The sequence below is a fragment of the Triturus cristatus genome, chromosome 7 (assembly GCF_964204655.1).
Source record: "Triturus cristatus chromosome 7, aTriCri1.1, whole genome shotgun sequence".
Lineage (NCBI taxonomy): Eukaryota > Metazoa > Chordata > Amphibia > Caudata > Salamandridae > Triturus > Triturus cristatus.
In genome coordinates, this window is record NC_140590.1 from 292,409,910 (window position 1) to 292,427,880 (window position 17,971).

The 17,971-nt window shown below is 43.6% G+C and overlaps 1 protein-coding gene across 2 annotated transcripts in view; it reads left to right on the plus strand.

Moving 5' to 3' along the window:
- The window catches only part of PIH1D1 (PIH1 domain containing 1), a 176,519-nt gene that overhangs the window by 97,893 nt on the left and 60,655 nt on the right, over positions 1-17,971 (plus strand). For both annotated transcript variants that reach the window (XM_085616326.1, XM_085616327.1), the window contains exon 9: positions 1,624-1,714. In XM_085616326.1, coding sequence (XP_085472452.1) covers positions 1,624-1,714 — 91 coding nt within the window. The remainder of the gene's footprint in view (positions 1-1,623; positions 1,715-17,971) is intronic.

The following is a 17,971-nucleotide window of genomic DNA, read 5'->3' on the forward strand; positions in this document are numbered from 1 at the left end:
GGGTTCTATTAATAATTTTATGCATCGGTTTGGAGTTTAGTAACCTGCTGCTCCTCGCCTTCTGGGTCGCTACAAAGCACTGGGTTGACTAGTAGAACCTCCTAAAAAGTAGGTGGATATTTAGACTTCTTGAAAATGTGGCGCTTAACCCCATCCTTCAGCCGTCAGTTAAAAGAGCCTTCATCACTGTCCTTGTAGAAGCGCAACCTAAGATGAAGGAGCCCTCATGCACTACTGATATAAAAGCCAAACCTTAGTTGGAGCCCTCAGATACTGCCCTTGAAAACTCATGGTCTTAGTTGAAGAAGCTCTTAGTTGATACCTTTGTGTAAAGACAATCTTCACCTTCTTACATGCATGACCTCATTAGAAGGATCCCTTAGTCGCCTCCTTTTTATAAACACAGAACAATTTCAAGGAGCCCTGTCATTATCCCTAGCACAAGCTTGCCTCGGCTGTCTGGTGCCGCCCTAGTACATGCATGGTCTCAGTAAAAAGAGCTTTTACCCAAAACTAGTTGTATTTAAAATGTAAGGGCTTTAACCTGGAATGCTTCACTTGTCTAAAATATTGGATATACAGGGAGAGGGTGAGAAAATGATGGGGCTCCGCTTCCTTGCACAATTTATATTTTCTCCATAGAATGTGGAATACAGGTTTTGACTACAAAATTGTGTTTTCCAAGGTAAAAGAGTTGCAGTGTGCTGCTATGCAAGTGTGTGATATCTTAGTCATTTGAGAAAGGCATTCCTACTGGTTGTTTCCTGCACAATCAGTGTTATTAGTTTCTTTGCTTCTCCAACTGCATTATCAATATGGATGCCTTTCATAACCAGCATGTCACCTGCATCTGATTTCCAAAGATTTCTCTTTATTCAGCAGAGTATTGTGTTACTGGGCTTCTTCTTTAGCTATCTCTCCCCAATCTAGCACAAAAACTGTTACTTTTTCATTTTTTTAACAAATATTTTGGCTGAAACTAATGTCACATGAGAGCAGTTCTGGCCCAAGATGTTTTAAGTTGTTAGATGTTTTGAAAAAGTGTTCATAGTGTGGTTGCTAGTTGTGCATTGTTATTAAAATATATTATGTTTTCCGATTATAAAAATAAGATTTTTATTTTTTTTATTGAACATTTTCATTATGAACACATTGATACAAACTGTAAAGTAGTTGCATCGTCAGAGCGTAGTGGAAAATTGCTTCACATACAGGTATAAAAAGTAACCAGCAGTAGCCAACAGGACCAATTCCCACATCAGTCAGCTGAGATAAGACTGAGTCATACAGAGACAAGTTTGGTATCACCGTACCAGTCACAATTTATAGAGGTAAAGGCTCATTAGTGTGGGTATTGGTCAAGCGTAAAGGTGTGCGTGCAGGACTGCTCGTAGGAGTGTTATGATTTGAACCAGCATCCGCCAAGCCATGAAGGTAAGTAACCAGTGGTCCCCAGATACCATTATAAAAATAAGATTAACAGAGAAAGTTGATCATTGGAAAACAGTACAAAGCAAAAGAATTGGTCGCATTAGGTGCATTGCAGGTTTGCTTTTTGTGGTGCTTAGAAGTGCATTACTGCTCAATTATTACTTGCTAAATATTATTCCTCTGTGTTTGCAGCTCTCCAGCAGTCCCTGAGATTACCATCACAGCAGAGCCTGACGAAGGGCACCCCAGCTACCTGGTCGCAGAGATTTGCCTTCCAAAAGCGGTGAGTTTAACCATGTCCTAAAACTGGTTATATCAGAGACTGTTATATTTTCAAACAAATGTTCACCAGCTCATACTAATTTCAGGGTAAACAGTCTTGAAGGTTCCAACGTTTTAGCCCGCAGAGTCGGAAAAGCTTAAGAAAGTAACCAAATAGCATCATAATGAAACATATGGCTTTGTGCCAGCAGGGCTATACTACAAGAGTGTCTTGAGTGAGTTGATGAACTATCTGGAGGCGTGGCAAAGCTGTGGTGTGGTGAAAAAGCATCTATTAGCATTGGTGAGCAAAGGCTACCAGGGTTTCCCTGGTAGTGTGGCAGTTACCTGTGTGTGATGCAATGGCTGTTAACATGAAGGTGTAGTTGAGGAACTGCTAGCACGAAGAGCCAGGGCATTGCAAGGAAGTAATGTGCAGTGTGGGTGGGAGAGCCACGGTGTACAGAGGAATTACCTAGAAAATTAGATTATGGTACAGGAGAACTTGCCAGTTAGACTTAGTGTGGAGGAATCAGTGGAGGACATCCAGCACATGGTGGGGGAGTGCAGGATAGTATAAAATAGTAGGTACTACCCTCAAGCGAAAGATAACGAGTGGACGAGAATACCTTGGTGCAGGGGAGGCAACAATGGAAAAGAGTATCTGAGAACTCGAGAGCTAATTAAGTGAGAGTGCTGGGTAGGGCTAACCATACTAGAGAGCTTTAGTGATGGGAATGTCTGGAATACAGAGGACCAAGTGAGGTAGGTGTTGGAGCATCTGGTATCCCATGGATGCCGGTGTGATGAAAAGTACTAGACTGTATGGGAGGGTAATTGAAGTAAGCATTTACAAGGCTGTGATTGGACATTGGCAAAGAACTTAATGGTGCAGAAAAGAAAGGTATTATTGAAGTCATGACCATCCATTAGGGAGGTGGTGTCTATTAAATAAAGGGCAGGATTCCTACTCTCCTCAGATTTTTATAGAGATTAAGTCATTTAGCACTAAAAGCAATTAAGTTGCTCTGGAAAATACCTGGATCACTTTGACAATGCATTTGCTATGTTAGGTGCCTCACGTTAAGCATTTGTTTTTTTTAAACAACGTTTAAATAAGTTTTCACTAGAGAATCATTTCCAAATCACAATTATTAAAAGTGATTAAGCATCTGGTGTCAGTACATCTCAATGAAACACTACGCAACTATTCCATGGACGACAACATTCTTAGGCCAAATCTACATATTGTGTGCCTCTTAACAAATTCCTGCATAGAACACTAGCATTACGCTTAACTCTGCTCAACATATGTATTTTAAATGTACATTGATAGTGTACTGCAGAATGTCCTCTGTGGCCTCAAGGTGCTAGACAACAGCCATCCAGATGGTTGAATATCAGACTACAATTAAAAACCTGAATTTAAGGCAGTCTGGATTGGATCAGATTTCCCAAAATAGTATGTTCTATGCAAATTGTTCTCTCCTTTCCTAGAATTTCTAAATCCACTGTCTAGTACCTGGTAGTAACCTTGCAGGGACATTTATCAATACCTTGGCGTCCCCTAAGGATCGTCCCTAGCCCCACCCTCTTCAACGCATACATGACCCCCACCTCCCCCCCCCCCCCCGGCCAACACAGTCACATCGCACAGACTCAACATCATCTCCTACACCGACAACACCCAGCCTCACGCTTATAGAAGACCCCTCCTCCACCAGAGCCAACTTCCACAGATGTATGATGAACGTTGCCGACTGGATGAAGGACAACTGTCTCAAGCTCAACTGGGACCAGGCTAAAGTCATCTTTTGCAACAACTCGCCGTGGAATGATGCATGGTGGCCAGCTGAACTCGGCCCTCCAGACAGACCACGCCCGCAACCTCAGCATCAGCTTAGATAGCAAGCTATGCATGAAGAATCAGGTAAACGCAGTCTCCTCCACCTGCTTACACACCCTATGCATGCTCCATCATGGAGGCCAGTTGAAGATGTTAACCCACGCATACAAAGTCCTACACAACAAAGGACCTGCATTCAGCAAATGCATGACCGTCCACCAACCTACCAGACACCTACAAACCACCTCCCTATTCCTAGCAGATACTCCCCAAATCCCCTTAGGCAACCACAGAGGGTGCTCCTTCTCACACCTGACGGCCAAAGCTTGGAACAACCTTCACCTGCACCTCAGGGCTGCCTCATTGCTCCTGCAGTTCAGGAAAGAAATCAAGACCTGGCTGTCCGAATGAACAAGATTATCTCATAGCAGCTAGCAACTCCAGTACCTTGAGCCCTTCCCAATTAATGCCCGCTCTCTACAAATCATAGATTGATTAATTGTTCATCGAGAAAATAGGTTCTTGTAAGTTCAACCCTTTATGAAGCACGCACTATAATTTAAATGGAATCCTCTATCACTGGAAACCAGTTATAGCCTAGTAGCACTGCGATAGGCTTGATGCTAGAATGTGGAGTTGGAATATTAAATATGGGATGTCATCTGAAATATTAGTGGGAGGTGGTTGGAGCTTGAACTGATTTTGTCTCCTGGTTGCTCTTGAGATTTTTTCCACTATTTTTCTTACTATGCTGAAGACATCACATTGTCTCTGCAGCCAACATCCAGGCTGTTGTATTCTGTTTGCTTAAGCTTCCAAAGATGATAATATGGGCATCTGCATACGTCTCGTTTGTATAATCCAATCTGAAGATAACGAGCTCCCGTAACATTTTGGCATTGTATTTAAAGCTCAGAATATTCTTGATGGTCTTATATGGTAGAATCTATCTTTGATGACTTGTTGGGAGAGTGGTAGTATTTGTAATAAAGGCAATTTTTCTCATTGCTGACCCTTATTTTGGTGGCATGTTCCTAAACCTCTACTATAACAACACGATGTCACTGACCATGTCATGAATGATGTAATATGTGATGTCCTCAGCAGTGCATTGCGGAGGCGCGAGTAATAGCTGAACGGCTGAATTTCTCTGGTTTTGTACGAGTGAAATGTCCAACTAACTATAACGTCCCTGAAACCTGTGTTTTTTTCAGTGAATTTCAAAGGTTTTTTAAAGGCTAATTTCTAACTATAACGTCCCTGAAACCTATGTTTTTTTCAGCGAATTTCAAAGATTTTTAAAATGCTAATTTCTAACTATGCCTACAGAGGTAGGACATGTGCAGAAAGAGGAAGAAAGGCGCATAAATAAGCAAGAGAAATGCAGAAAGAGGCAACAGAAGTCCAGAAAGACAAAGAAAGGTGCAGAAAGTAGCAAGATATATGCAGAAAGAGAAAGAGGCCTTGTTGCAAAGTCATCCTGTGCCCCCAACCTTTTGCTGACTGGTACTGGTGGTAACTGACTTTGACTAACCAGCCGGGTCCAGTGATATGGTAAAGGACACTTAGAATACAGTGAAAACACCTACATATACAAGGGTACACTATGGGTTGGGGTACCCCTGTGATTGGCATGGCCGCCTCTGTAAGCACCTAGTATATAATAGGGCAGGGGGATTGAAACTACCTCCAAGTCAGAGGTGCAGAAAGATGCTTCTTTAAGTAATAGTCACGTTTGCAGAGTGGTGGAGAAAGGGGGACATGGCCTATGAAGAAGTCTTAGCAATCCCACTGTGTGGGACTCACTGGAGGTAACAAGAGGGGTAGTTGGCCCCCAAGGACATCCTTGGGGCCAACTACCCCGCCTATTACCTCCAGTAAGTCCCACACAGCAGCATTGGTAAGTACTCGTAGCAGACCACGCCCCCTTTACCCACCACTCTACAATCGTGCTCCCTGGTGTGCTCTTGGATGGGGATTGAAGTCCCCTTCACTGCTGGGGGTCCTTTAGGGGCCAACTAGCCTCCCTCTTACCTCCAGTAAGCCCCACACAGTGAGATTGCTGAGAGGTGGACAAAGGCCACGCCCCCTTTCTCCACTACTCTGCAAACGCGCCCCCTGGAGCGTTCTAAGTTGGGGGATTAAGTCCCCTTGAATACTGAGGATCCCTGGGGGCCAACTAGCCTACCAAGTACCTCCATTAAGCACCACACATCTCGGGGATGAAGTCCACAAGAGGACCTCATCACCCCACCAGCAGTGCGCCAAGAGTGCGTTTGCAGAGTAGTGTGAAAAGGGGCATGGCCTCGGACCACCTCTCAGCAACGCAGCTCTGTGGAGCATACTGGAGGTATCTGGTGGGCTATTTGGCCCCCAGGGACCCTCAGTTTTCAAGGGGAATTAATTCCCCAACTAACAACGCATTTGCAGAGTGGTGGGGAAAGGGAGCGTGGACTCCGGCAAGATGCCAACTTTTTTTATTTTTACAAGGGGGGGGGCTGTGTGGCCCCCTTCTTTTACATTTTTGGGGCCCTGGGGACCCCATCCCCCTGGGCCTGACCCCTTTTTAATTATTTTTTTTAAAATTGGGAAGAGGGCCGCGTGGACCCCCTCCCGAGGCCAATTTCGGCCCCGGGGACCCCATCCACCGGGGCATGGCCAAACTTTTTTTTAAATTTAATTTTAGAATTATTTGGAGGGGGGCCGCGTGGCCCCCCTCCTCAGGCCAATTATGGCCCCGGGGACCCCATCCTCCAGGGCCTGGCCTCTCCGTTAGAGACTGTGGGGGGGGGAGCCCCAATGCCCCCACGGTCCCGCCGGCTCCCCGCCTCCTGCAGATATGCAGCTCTCCTTGTGCAAAAGCAATCTTGCTTTGCTTGATTGAAGCGAAGGTAAATCTGCTCTCGCTTCAATCAAGCAACGCAGAGTTTGGTATGGCAGGGCGGGAGCCGTGCTCCCGCCCTGCCATAGCAATCGGCAATGTCCCGGGGAAGGGCACCCCAGGACAGTGCAGGAGCCGGCCCTGGGGTGGCGGTCCCCAGGGCTATCAAGGACTCCAGGAGGGGGACCATGCGGCCTCCCTCCCTTCATTTCTAAAGCTCCAGGGAGTGGTGGTCCCCGGGGCCGAGGTTCTGTAACGGGCCACCGAATTTGAATATTTAGTGCCCCGGGGAGGTGGTGTTCCCTGGGGCGTGTGGGGAGGCTTTCTTCCCTGCCCCCTTTTTTTGTTTTTTAATGTTGGTTTCACTGTTTTCTTGTGACTCGGTTACCGAGTCACAAGATGGCTGCCAACACTCCAAACCAGGAAGTGTTGGCAGCCAATCAGAAGTCAGCTCGTACTCGGGAGGAGTTGCGACTCCTCCTCGGTGCTCAGATATCGTAACTTTTCTTTTTCAAATTTCTCAGGAACTACCAAACGGATTTACACCATTTAAAAAAAAAGGGGTGCTTTATGGACCAATACCTACCTTTTTGCCTTTCTGTTCAGCAATAAGGGCTGTAGCTTTGTCTAAAGTTGCTATGGAAATTAACTTGGGGAAAACGCGTTTTGGAACCCCCCTTTTGTCTCACCCCCGGTTGACAAATCGGGGGCCGAGACAATATGGGGGGAGGGGGTGTCCGTGTCCACATGTGTGTGTCCGCGTCCACATGTGTGTGTCCGCGTCTGCCCTCCCAGGGTGGCACAATAAATACTGCAGCCCTTAGAGGTCTTCTCTGGTCACAGTGCCCCAATGTACCTGTGGTACTATATACCAAAGGCTGACCTGTGGCCAGACATGCCAATTGGGTTAGTTTTGGGGTAAGAACACAGGCCCTGGGAACCTGATTGGCAGGGACCCAGGGCACATCAAGTGAAAGTGCATCAGTATTGTGGGGGATGGGGGGGTTACTGCGAGAGAGAAAAAAAAGAAAATGAGAATATATATACATCTCCTTACTAGGTTTTATTCTACACAGGAATGATTTTCCATCCTGGAACAGGGTGAGTTATTGAACTCAGGATATTCTGTTATGCAACGGATACCTGCAGATGAGCTTTCGAAGTGCGGCAAATGAGGGGCAGTTGGCACGTGATATAGGGGCTGGCCTATGGCGAATGAGCCATGGCTATCACAAATGTCAAACTTCAGTTCCAGTGTGGTATAACACCTATTACTGTGGCATTGGGATGAATTAATGTCAAGAGGAACAAGTGTTGGCATAGCCAATAGGTCTCGCCTTTGGGACCTTATAAGTGTTTAGTTATCCAGCACAATGTCCCTGGTGCAACAACATCAAGTGTTGCATGGCTAAACACTTATAAGGTCCCAAAGACGAGACCTATTGGCTATGCCAGTGCTTGTTGTTCAAATGTACTTGAACTGAGGGAGCACTGCTTACTGGTGGCATAATGCCATTGAATTTAAAGTTACCTGCATATGCAGAGAGCACGGACCACCTACCATCAGCCTTGTAACACAATGCACACAGTCCCAAGGTTTACCCACAACAGCCGTTAATCTTTCCTTGACCCCTTATCATCTGTCCTGGCTGCAGACATCATTAGCAGTTATATGCTGAGTTTCAGAGTCTTTCTCGTCTTGCTGACAAATAGCTTTTCCCACTTGTGGCACCAAAAGAATGACTGCTGCTGAGCACAGAGTAACTCTACAAATTGCATGACAAAATAATCCAGTTGTGGAATGCTGGAATGACTAATGATTTTAGTCTGAGTCGGACCCATGATGCTTGGCACTTGGTGGAGCTGGATGTAGTACAGATAGGTCCACACCAAGCTACACATCCATAAAACCATTTTAGCGAGTGTGCATGGCAAACGTAACACAGAGAATGAGCCGCATTCAGTGAACAAGAAGAGTGCTGCGAGTACAGAAACGCATTTCACAATGATAATTACGTAAGGAATAGAATGTTGACAGGCAAAGTTTCTGATAATTGCTTTGTCACCAAAGATCAACATAATGAGCGCAATTTTGACAGAACTGCCAGGAATAACATTAAATGGCTTTGACTGAGGAAAAAAGGAATAAATCCTGGTGAAGGGAAATAGTAATCCCAGTGCCGCTACCTTACTTGATCCATAGGTGGGCTTAAACTCAGGAAATACTCCACACTCACCGCAATCAAGCCCGAGGTCCGCGCATCAGAACGCTCCTCCTGGAACTAATTGTGCGGGATTAAGATTGTGATTGACTAGAGAAGCTAAGCATTCTGGGAGTTGAAGGCAAAGTGAGTAACGTATGTAAGACTCGGTAACAAGCAAGCCTTGTAGGACAATTTACTATAGTCTCAAGCATGACGCATTGTTTTTGTATCGTGAAAACTGAATGACAACCTGAAATAATTGACGCAAACATCCACTTTACATTTACTTCAACACTTAGGAGTTTTCTGTAAAGCACTTTAATTTGCCAAGCAAACTCTTGGAACTTGTTTGCTGCAGTTACACCATTTGATGTCTCTCTCGTTAAATAATCTTTGTCAGCTGAGGTTGAAATTCAGCCTCTTTGCTTTTAACCCATGAACTCATTGGATTTGTGAGCCCGAAGTGTGGACAGTCATAGCTATCTCTGACTCACACTGAGTTCTGGGGCCACCAGCCACAATAGACCCTAGTAACCCCCCCGCGTTGTAATGGTATGTGATCTAGCTACGACCTGGATCGACGAGGAGAGGAGGAGGAGGAGGCAGGAGGGGAGAGAGGAGGGGGCCTGCGCCTGTTTCCCTTGCGGGAGTGAGCAGGAACCATCTGTTAATTACAAACAGATAGTTTCAAAGCTCGCTCCCGCAAGGGAATCTCCAAACATGCACGCGTTGCCATTAAAAGTAATGTAACGCACACACGTTTTTGGGCCAAAAACTGAATTGATTGCTAAAGATCTCCTCCTACGCAGCGCATGTGCGCTGCGTAGGAGAGACCTAAAAACACAGAGACTGCCATTTGAAAAGAAAATGGATAACATTGCGCTATCATGGCTCCCATAGTTAACCACAATGAATGGAAGATGACTATAGTCCTTTGTCTCTAACCATGAAATGTGCTCCACCAATGGGAGTGATAGTTGAATGCTTTTAAAATTGGGACTGTTTCGTGCCTAGTGTTTTTAATCAACAAGCACTGAGGAAGGCAATGCTGCTGAAACGCGAATGCTGTGATTGAATAAATTTTTATTTGACCCCGTGAGCGCGCTGCAATATGTGCGTGTGTGTGTGTGTATATATGTGTGTGTGTGTGTGTGTGTGTGTGTGTATATATATATATATATATATATATCTCCTCCTTTCTCCAACCAGTTTCCTATTTCTCTCGGAGCTGAAAAAAGGCAAGAGCTCCACTTTGTAAGTGCAATCTTGTTTTAATTTTTGTGCATAGCCGCCATAACGCGTTTCGAACCACCAGGGTCCTTGATATATATATATATATATATATATATATATATATATTACCTACTGGCGGTCGCCAGTAGGTAGTTATAGTTAGGACCACGTTTCCATAGGAAATCCGCAACATTCTATTTTGAATAACTTTGGCGCCGGTCGACGAATCCTCGCGAATTTTTCAAAATAGGTGGGGCGCTACGCTCCGCTCCTACCCTGAAAGTCTCGGGGGGATTCGTCAAGCGGGGGCTGAGATAAAAGGGGGGTCCCAAAACGCGTTTTTCCCATGCATTTTTCCATAGGACCTTTAGACAGGGCTACAGCCCGAACGGCTGAACAGAATTTAATGAAATTTGGCAGAGAGGTAGTCCCCAGGTCAAGGAAGTGCCTTTTGTAGGTTTGGTGTAAATCTGTTCAGTAGATTCTGAGAAAATAGCCTTTAAATCAATATATATATCTGTGGCAGCTTACGGTGCGCTTACCGTACGCGTACGGTGGCGTGCGCGAGCGCGATTCTGATTGGCTCTTAGATCTTAGTAAACATTCGAATCGGTCGAAACCAGGAAGCGGCGGCCGCCATTTTCTCTCTCGCTTCCTGAGTTGGGCAGCAAAAACGAACCCCAAAAATGTGTAAAGAGGCAGTTTCATGAGATCCTAACCACCCAGCATTGATACAGGGGTCCCCAAACCACCCCCAAGCCCAAAAAAAAAATAATTTTTTTTTTCGGAAAATCGCCGATGACGCTTACCGTACGCGTACGGTAAAAAATTGTAAAAAAAAAAAAAAATTATCCACATTCTCCCCACCCCGTGTGCAAATGGTGCTCGAAGGGCACCATTTGTGCATGGCATATAACATCTAAGAAGTTAACAAAGAATACATTTCACAAAGATGCGCAAAATATGTCCCCCATGTGCGCACGGTGCGCGAAGCGCATCGTGCGTACATGGCCCATCCCGCTTAACGTGGGCACGCGGTGCGCGCAGCGCACCGCGTGACCACTGTGCGTGCACGGTACTAACTGCGTAAAGTGGGCGCGCGGTGCGCGAAGCGCACCGCGTGCACACTGTGCGCCCACGGTGCGCGAAGCGCACCGTGCGCGCACGGAACGAACTGCGTTAACTGGGCGCGCACGCCACGAATGGCGTAAAGTAACTTAGCATTTAAAAAACCTTGCAAATTCACTGAAAAAACCATAGGTTTCACACATGTTATAGTTAGCTGGACATTTTACTGATAAAAAACCAATGAAATTCCCCCGTTATAGTTACTGCAGGCAACTATAACTCACGCGACCGCAATCTTCTGCTGATGACATATGTGTCTTTATGAAAAAAAAATATTTGTAATTTATGTAAAGCTAAAATTTAATGGAAGAAGACATGGGCAAATAAGTGTCTAAATACAGTATTAGCATCAGCAGAAGATTGCGGTCGCGTGAGTTATAGTTGCCTGCAGTAACTATAACGGGGGAATTTCATTGGTTTTTTATCAGTAAAATGTCCAGCTAACTACAACATGTGTGAAACCTATGGTTTTTTCAGTGAATATATATATATATATGTGTGTGTGTGTGTGTGTGTGTGTGTGTGTGTGTGTGTGTATATGTGTGTGTTTGAATATGTGTGTGTGTGAATATGTGTGTGTGTGTGTGTGTGTGTATGTGTGTGTTTGAATATGTGTGTGTGTGAATATGTGTCTGTGTATATGTGTGTGTGTGTGTGTGTATATATATGTGTGTATATATTTTTATATATGTGTGTGTGTATAAATGTATGTGTGTGTGTATATATATATATATATATATATTCACTGAAAAAAACATAGGTTTCAGAGACGTTATAGTTAGAAATTAGCATTTAAAAAACCTTAGAAATTCAAAGAAAAAAAAATAGGTTTCAGGGGTGTTATAGTTAGCTGGCCATTTCACTCGTACAAAACCATAGAAATTCCTCTGTTATAGTTAGTTCTGCTAACTATAACTCGCGCGCCCGCAATGCACTGCTGATGATATCACATATTGCATCATTCATGACATGGTCAGTGACATCACTGATAACATCACTGATGATATCTCAAATGACATCACTGATGACATCATCCAGGGAATGTGGTTTAGTTTGAAATTTAAATATGTATTTTATATATATACCAATCTGTATTAAAGATTGAGTGGATATATAACTGTCTGGATGGAGGATTTAGTAGCTGTCTGACTGTCTAAGTGAGTAACTAAAAGTGTCTCACTTAATACATGGATTAGTAACTAAACTATGTGAATGTGTGCAGCACTGTCTCTGTTGTTGTATAACATGCTGCATCAGTTGGTCACTAACTACATGAGTGTATATATTAGTTATTGATTAGTTGGGTGAGTATTTGTATGGGACACTGAGTTTGTGTGTGATTGGATGGGGTGTGTGTAACTCTATGCATAGATGTGTGAATGGTTGATTGACTAGGTGTATAGGTTTAAGAGTCCATGTGGAAACAGTTGTTTGGGTGACTGAGTGTATTTATTTGTGTGTTGGTGAGCGAATATATGTTTTAGTACATCTTCATCAAAGTAAAAAAAATAAAAGTCATTGTATGTGAGAGTTGGTGTATATAAATAAGTATGTGTAAGAGTCAGTGATTGTGAGAGTAACTAAATGAATGAGTGTATAATTGTAATGGTGATTTTTTAACATATTAACTATGAGTTACTATGTGTTTGAATAAATGAGGTGTTGTTGGATAATTGTGTAAGTGAGTAAATGTAAGTGTGATTAATTTTTTTCATTAGTGAGTAGGATGACTGCATAACCGACTAAGATGACTGCTGATGTGTCAATGTCTATATATGTGTATAATTGCATTTGATAGTGTTCAATTAACTAGAGACTGCATGTATAAATGATTCTGTTCTTGAATGGGTAGTTGTGTGTGTAGACTTAGGAATCAGTGAGTGGGTATGTAGTAACTGGTATTGGTGTGTCAATGGTTTCAAATATGGTACTCTGTATTTTACAGTGAGTGATGAAAGGTTATACTAGTGTATGATGAGGTGTATCAGATTGTCACGTGGACGATGTCATCAGTGATGTCACTGACCATGTCATGAATGATGCAATGTGTGACATCATCAGCAGGGCATTGCGGGCGCGCGAGTTATAGTTAGCAGAACTAACTATAACAAAGGAATTTCTATGGTTTTGTACGAGTGAAATGGCCAGCTAACCATAACACCCCTGAAACCTATGTTTTTTTCTGTGAATTTCTAAGGTTTTTTAAATGCTAATTTCTAACTATAACGTCTCTGAAACCTATTTTTTTTCAGTGAATTTCAAAGCTTTTTTAATGCTAATTTTTAAGTGTGATAGTAGTTATAGCTATTTTTTGTACTGATTTTCTACAGTTTTTTAACTGTTTATTTATAAATATTTTATTCATTAAATAACATTATATATTTTTCTGAAAATTGCACAAAAAATAAAAAAAAATTCAAACTGAAATATTGATGAATTTTCTTGTTTTAATTTTTTATTTGAATATATTTAGATTATTATCTTTAATAAAAATTTTTTTACAAATTCGGAGTCGCGCACTCAAAGCCTACACATCACGGTGGGTGAACGCATTCTAGCCGCCATCTTAGAAAAGTCGTGAAGGATCCGCGTACGGATGTTTTTCAGTTACATCATATACATTTAATATTACGTGATGTGCGCAATTGGTATGCGACCAGTCCGCGACTCCTACTCCAGCGCATTCACGACACATGCGCATTACGGTACGAGATGCTTGCGCGGTTACGTGTCCCGCGTGACGTCATATACATGCTGGGGCACGCTGGGTGCGCGACTCCCGCCAAAAACAATTATGTTCCAAAATGATATGTATGTGATCATTAATATACATATTAGGGCAAGAGATTATCTAAGATATTCATAAAAATAATATATTTGTACTCATAATAAACTTATATTATTTTTAAATATATTTTCGTGAAGTCGGGTGCGTGCATCGTGAGTGCAGAGAACCAGGTCAGCAGAGCTGCTGTAGAGCCAGAGAAACCAGGTCAGCAGAGCCGTTGTAGAGCCAGAGAACCAGGTCAGCAGAGCTGTTGTAGAGCCAGAGAACCAGGTCAGCAGAGCTGCTCTAGAACCAGAGACCCAGGTCGGCAGAGCTGTTCTAGAGCCAGAAACCCAGGTCATCAGAGCTGCTCTAGAGCCAGAGAACCAGGTCAGGAGAGCTGCTTTAGAGCCATAGAACCTGGTCAGCAGAGCTGCTCTAGAGGCAGAGAACCAGGTCAGCAGAGCTGCTTTAGAGCCAGAGAACTAGGTCAGCAGAGCTGCTCTAGAGGCAGAGAACCAGGTCAGTAGACCTGATTTAGAGGGAGAGAACCAGGTCAGCAGAGCTGCTTTAGAGCCAGAGAACCAGGTCAGCAGAGCTGCTCTAGAGCCAGAGAACCAGGTCAGCAGAGCTGCTCTAGAGCCAGAGAACCAGGTCAGCAGAGCTGCTCTAGAGCCAGAGAACCAGGTCAGCAGAGCTGCTCTAGAGCCAGAGAACCAGGTCAGCAGAGCTGCTCTAGAGCCAGAGAACCAGGTCAGCAGAGCTGCTCTGGAGCCAGAGAACCAGGTCAGCAGAGCTGCTTTAGAGCCAGAGAAGCGGGTCAGCAGAGCTGCTCTAGAGCATAAGAACCGGGTCAGCAGAGCTGCTCTAGAGCCAAAGAACCAGGTCAGCAGAGCTGCTGTAGAGCCAGAGAACCGGGTCAGCAGAACTGCTTTAGAGCCATAGAACCGGGTCAGCAGAGCTTCTTTAGAGCCAGAGAACCAGGTCAGCAGAGCTGTTGTAGAGCCAGAGAACCAGGTCAGCAGAGCTGCTCTAGAGCCTAAGAACTAGGTCAGCAGAGCTGCTCTAGAGCCAGAGAACCAGGTCGTCAGAGATGCTGTAGAGCCAGCGAAACCAGGTCAGCAGTGCTGCTTTAGAGCCAGAGAACCAGGCCAGCAGAGCTGCTTTAGAGCCAGAGAACCAGGTCAGCAGAGCTGCTCTAGAGCCAGAGAACCAGGTCAGCAGAGCTGCTCTAGAGTCAGAGAACCAAGTCAGCAGAGCTGCTTTAGAGCCATAGAACCAGGTCAGCAGAGCTGCTTTAGAGCCATAGAACCAGATCAGCGGAGCTGCTGTAGAGCCAGAGAAACCAGGTCAGTAGAGCTGCTTTAGAGGGAGAGAACCAGGTCAGCAGAGCTGCTCTAGAGGGAGAACCAGGTCAGCAGACCTGCTGTAGAGCCAGAGAAACCAGGTCAGCAGAGCTGCTTTAGAGGGAGAGAACCAGGTCAACAGAGCTGCTCTGTAGCCTAAGAGCTAGGTCAGCATAGCTGCTTAAGAGCCAGAGAACCAGGTCTGCAGAGCTGCTCTAGCTGACACTGACTGACTGACACTGACTGACTGATACTGACTGACACTGATTGACTGACACTGGTTGACTGAAACTGGCTGACAATGACAGACACTGATTGACTGACACTGATTGACTGACACTGATTGACTGACACTGATTGACTGACTGACACTGATTCACTGACTGACACTGATTCACTGACTGACACTGATTCACTGACTGACACTGATTCACTGACACTGACTGACACTGATTGACTGACACTGACTACTCTCTACTACTCTACTACTCACTCTCTACTACTCACTCTCTACTACTCACTCTCTACTACTCACTCTCTACTACTCTCTCTACTACTCTCTCTCTACTACTCTCTCTCTACTACTCACTCTCTACTACTCACTCTCTACTACTCTCTACTACTCACTCTCTACTACTCACTCTCCACTACTCACTCTCCACTACTCACTCTCCACTACTCTCTACTACTCTCTACCACTCACTACCACTCACTCTCTACTACTCTACTACTCACTCTCTACTACTCACTCTCTACTACTCTCTACTACTCACTCTCTACTACTCACTCTCTACTACTCACTCTACTCACTCTCTACTACTCACTCTCTACTACTCACTCTCTACTACTCACTCTCTACTACTCACTCTCTACTACTCACTCTCCACTACTCACTCTTCACTAGTCGCTCTTCACTACTCTCTACTAGTCACTCTTTGCTAGTCACTCTACTACTCTCTGCTGCTCTCTCTACTACTCACTCTCTACTACTCACTCTCTACTACTCACTCTCTACTACTCACTCTCTACTACTCTCTCTACTACTCACTCTACTATTCTCTACTACTCTCTACTCACTCTCTACTCCTCTACTACTCTCTCGCTACTACTCTCTACTACTCACGCTACTACTCACTCTCTACTACTCTGCTACTCTCTTGCTCTCCCTACTTCTCACTCTCTACTACTCTCTACTACTTACTCTCTACTACACATTCTCTACTACTTGCTCTCTACTACTCGCTCTCTACTACTCACTCTACTACTTACTCTCTACTACTCACTCTACTACTCTCTACTACTCACTCTCTACTACTCTACTACTCTCTCTACTACTTTCTCTCTACTACTCACTCTCTACTAACTCTCTACTACTCTTTACTATTCTTTACTATTCTCTCTGCTACTCTCTACTACTCACTCTCTACTACTCACTCTCTACTACTCACTCTCTACTACTCACTCTCTACTACTCACTCTACTACTCTCTACCTCTCTACCTCTCTCTACCTCTCTCTCCAAGCACACATATGCACATATATATATGCATATATTTGCATTTATATATATGTATGTGTATATATATATATATATATTATATATATATACATACATACATATATAAACATATATATATAATCTGCATATCTATATAAATACAAATATATATGCACGCATACATATACATATACATATATGCATACATATGCATGTTATGTACATGAAAGTTTGGAAAACACTAATAAAAGCAAAGCTAAATAGCCACCTAATTACAAACCGAATTGCTTTAACTTAAACGAGGGCCAGACCTATTACATTTTCAATGCTTGTTTACTTTGGTGTGTGACACATTTGCCATAAATTCTGAATGGTAGCACTCTAGTTGCTCATTAGATCACTGTAGTAAAGCTACTGCTCACCAGGGAAGTCTGCTGCTGGTATTTAAAGTGCATGTTTCAGTCTGCATGTCAGAATGTTTTAATGAAATAGAAGAGGGTTTGAGAAGTCAAAATGTGCCCTAATTTTTCTTTCTGCAGCACTAATCATAATTTCTATGGCAAAATGAACCCCTTCATTTTGTTCCTTTGCAAATTAAATGTTTTAAGTGTTACCACTTTATTCCAATCAAGATGTCTTCAGGTGTGCCATACTTTTGTCATAAGTAAGACTGTTAGCGCTCTAGTTGTTCTTTAGAACACTCTGGGACATTCTGTCATTGGGGTATACTTGGGCTACATCTGGGTGATATGTGTGCTACATTTGGGCTCTTTTGTCTCTGATGGCCATCTTGGGAGACTTATTTGTTATGAAGATTCCTAATTTACTCATTTACTACAGTCTCCTCAGTAGGAATACTTTCAGTTTTTTACTTTGATTCCATCAAGAAGGCATTCAGATGTGTTACACATTTGCCATAAATTCAGAATGTTAGCACTCTAGTTGCTCATTAGATCACTGTAGTAAAGCTACTCCTCACCAGGGAAGTCTGCTGCTGGTATTGAAAGTGCATGTTTCAGTCTGCATGTCAGAATTTTTTTATGAAATAGAAGAGGATTTGAGAAGTCACTCAAAATGTGCCCTAATTTTTCTTTCTGCAGCACTAATCATACTTTCTACGGCAAAATGAACCCCCTCATTTTGTTCCTTTTTAAATTAAATGTTTTAAGAGTTACCACTTTATTCCAATCAAGATGGCTTCAGGTGTGCCATACGTTTGTCATAAGTAGGACTGTTAGCGCTCTAGTTGTTCTTTGGAACACTCTGGGAAGCTGCAGTAGAACACAAAAGAATCAACTGGCAGTCTCTGCCCTTGTTGGATGTACATGTTTTACTGAGAATGTCAGACTTCATTCTCACATGACTGAGAAAGATAAT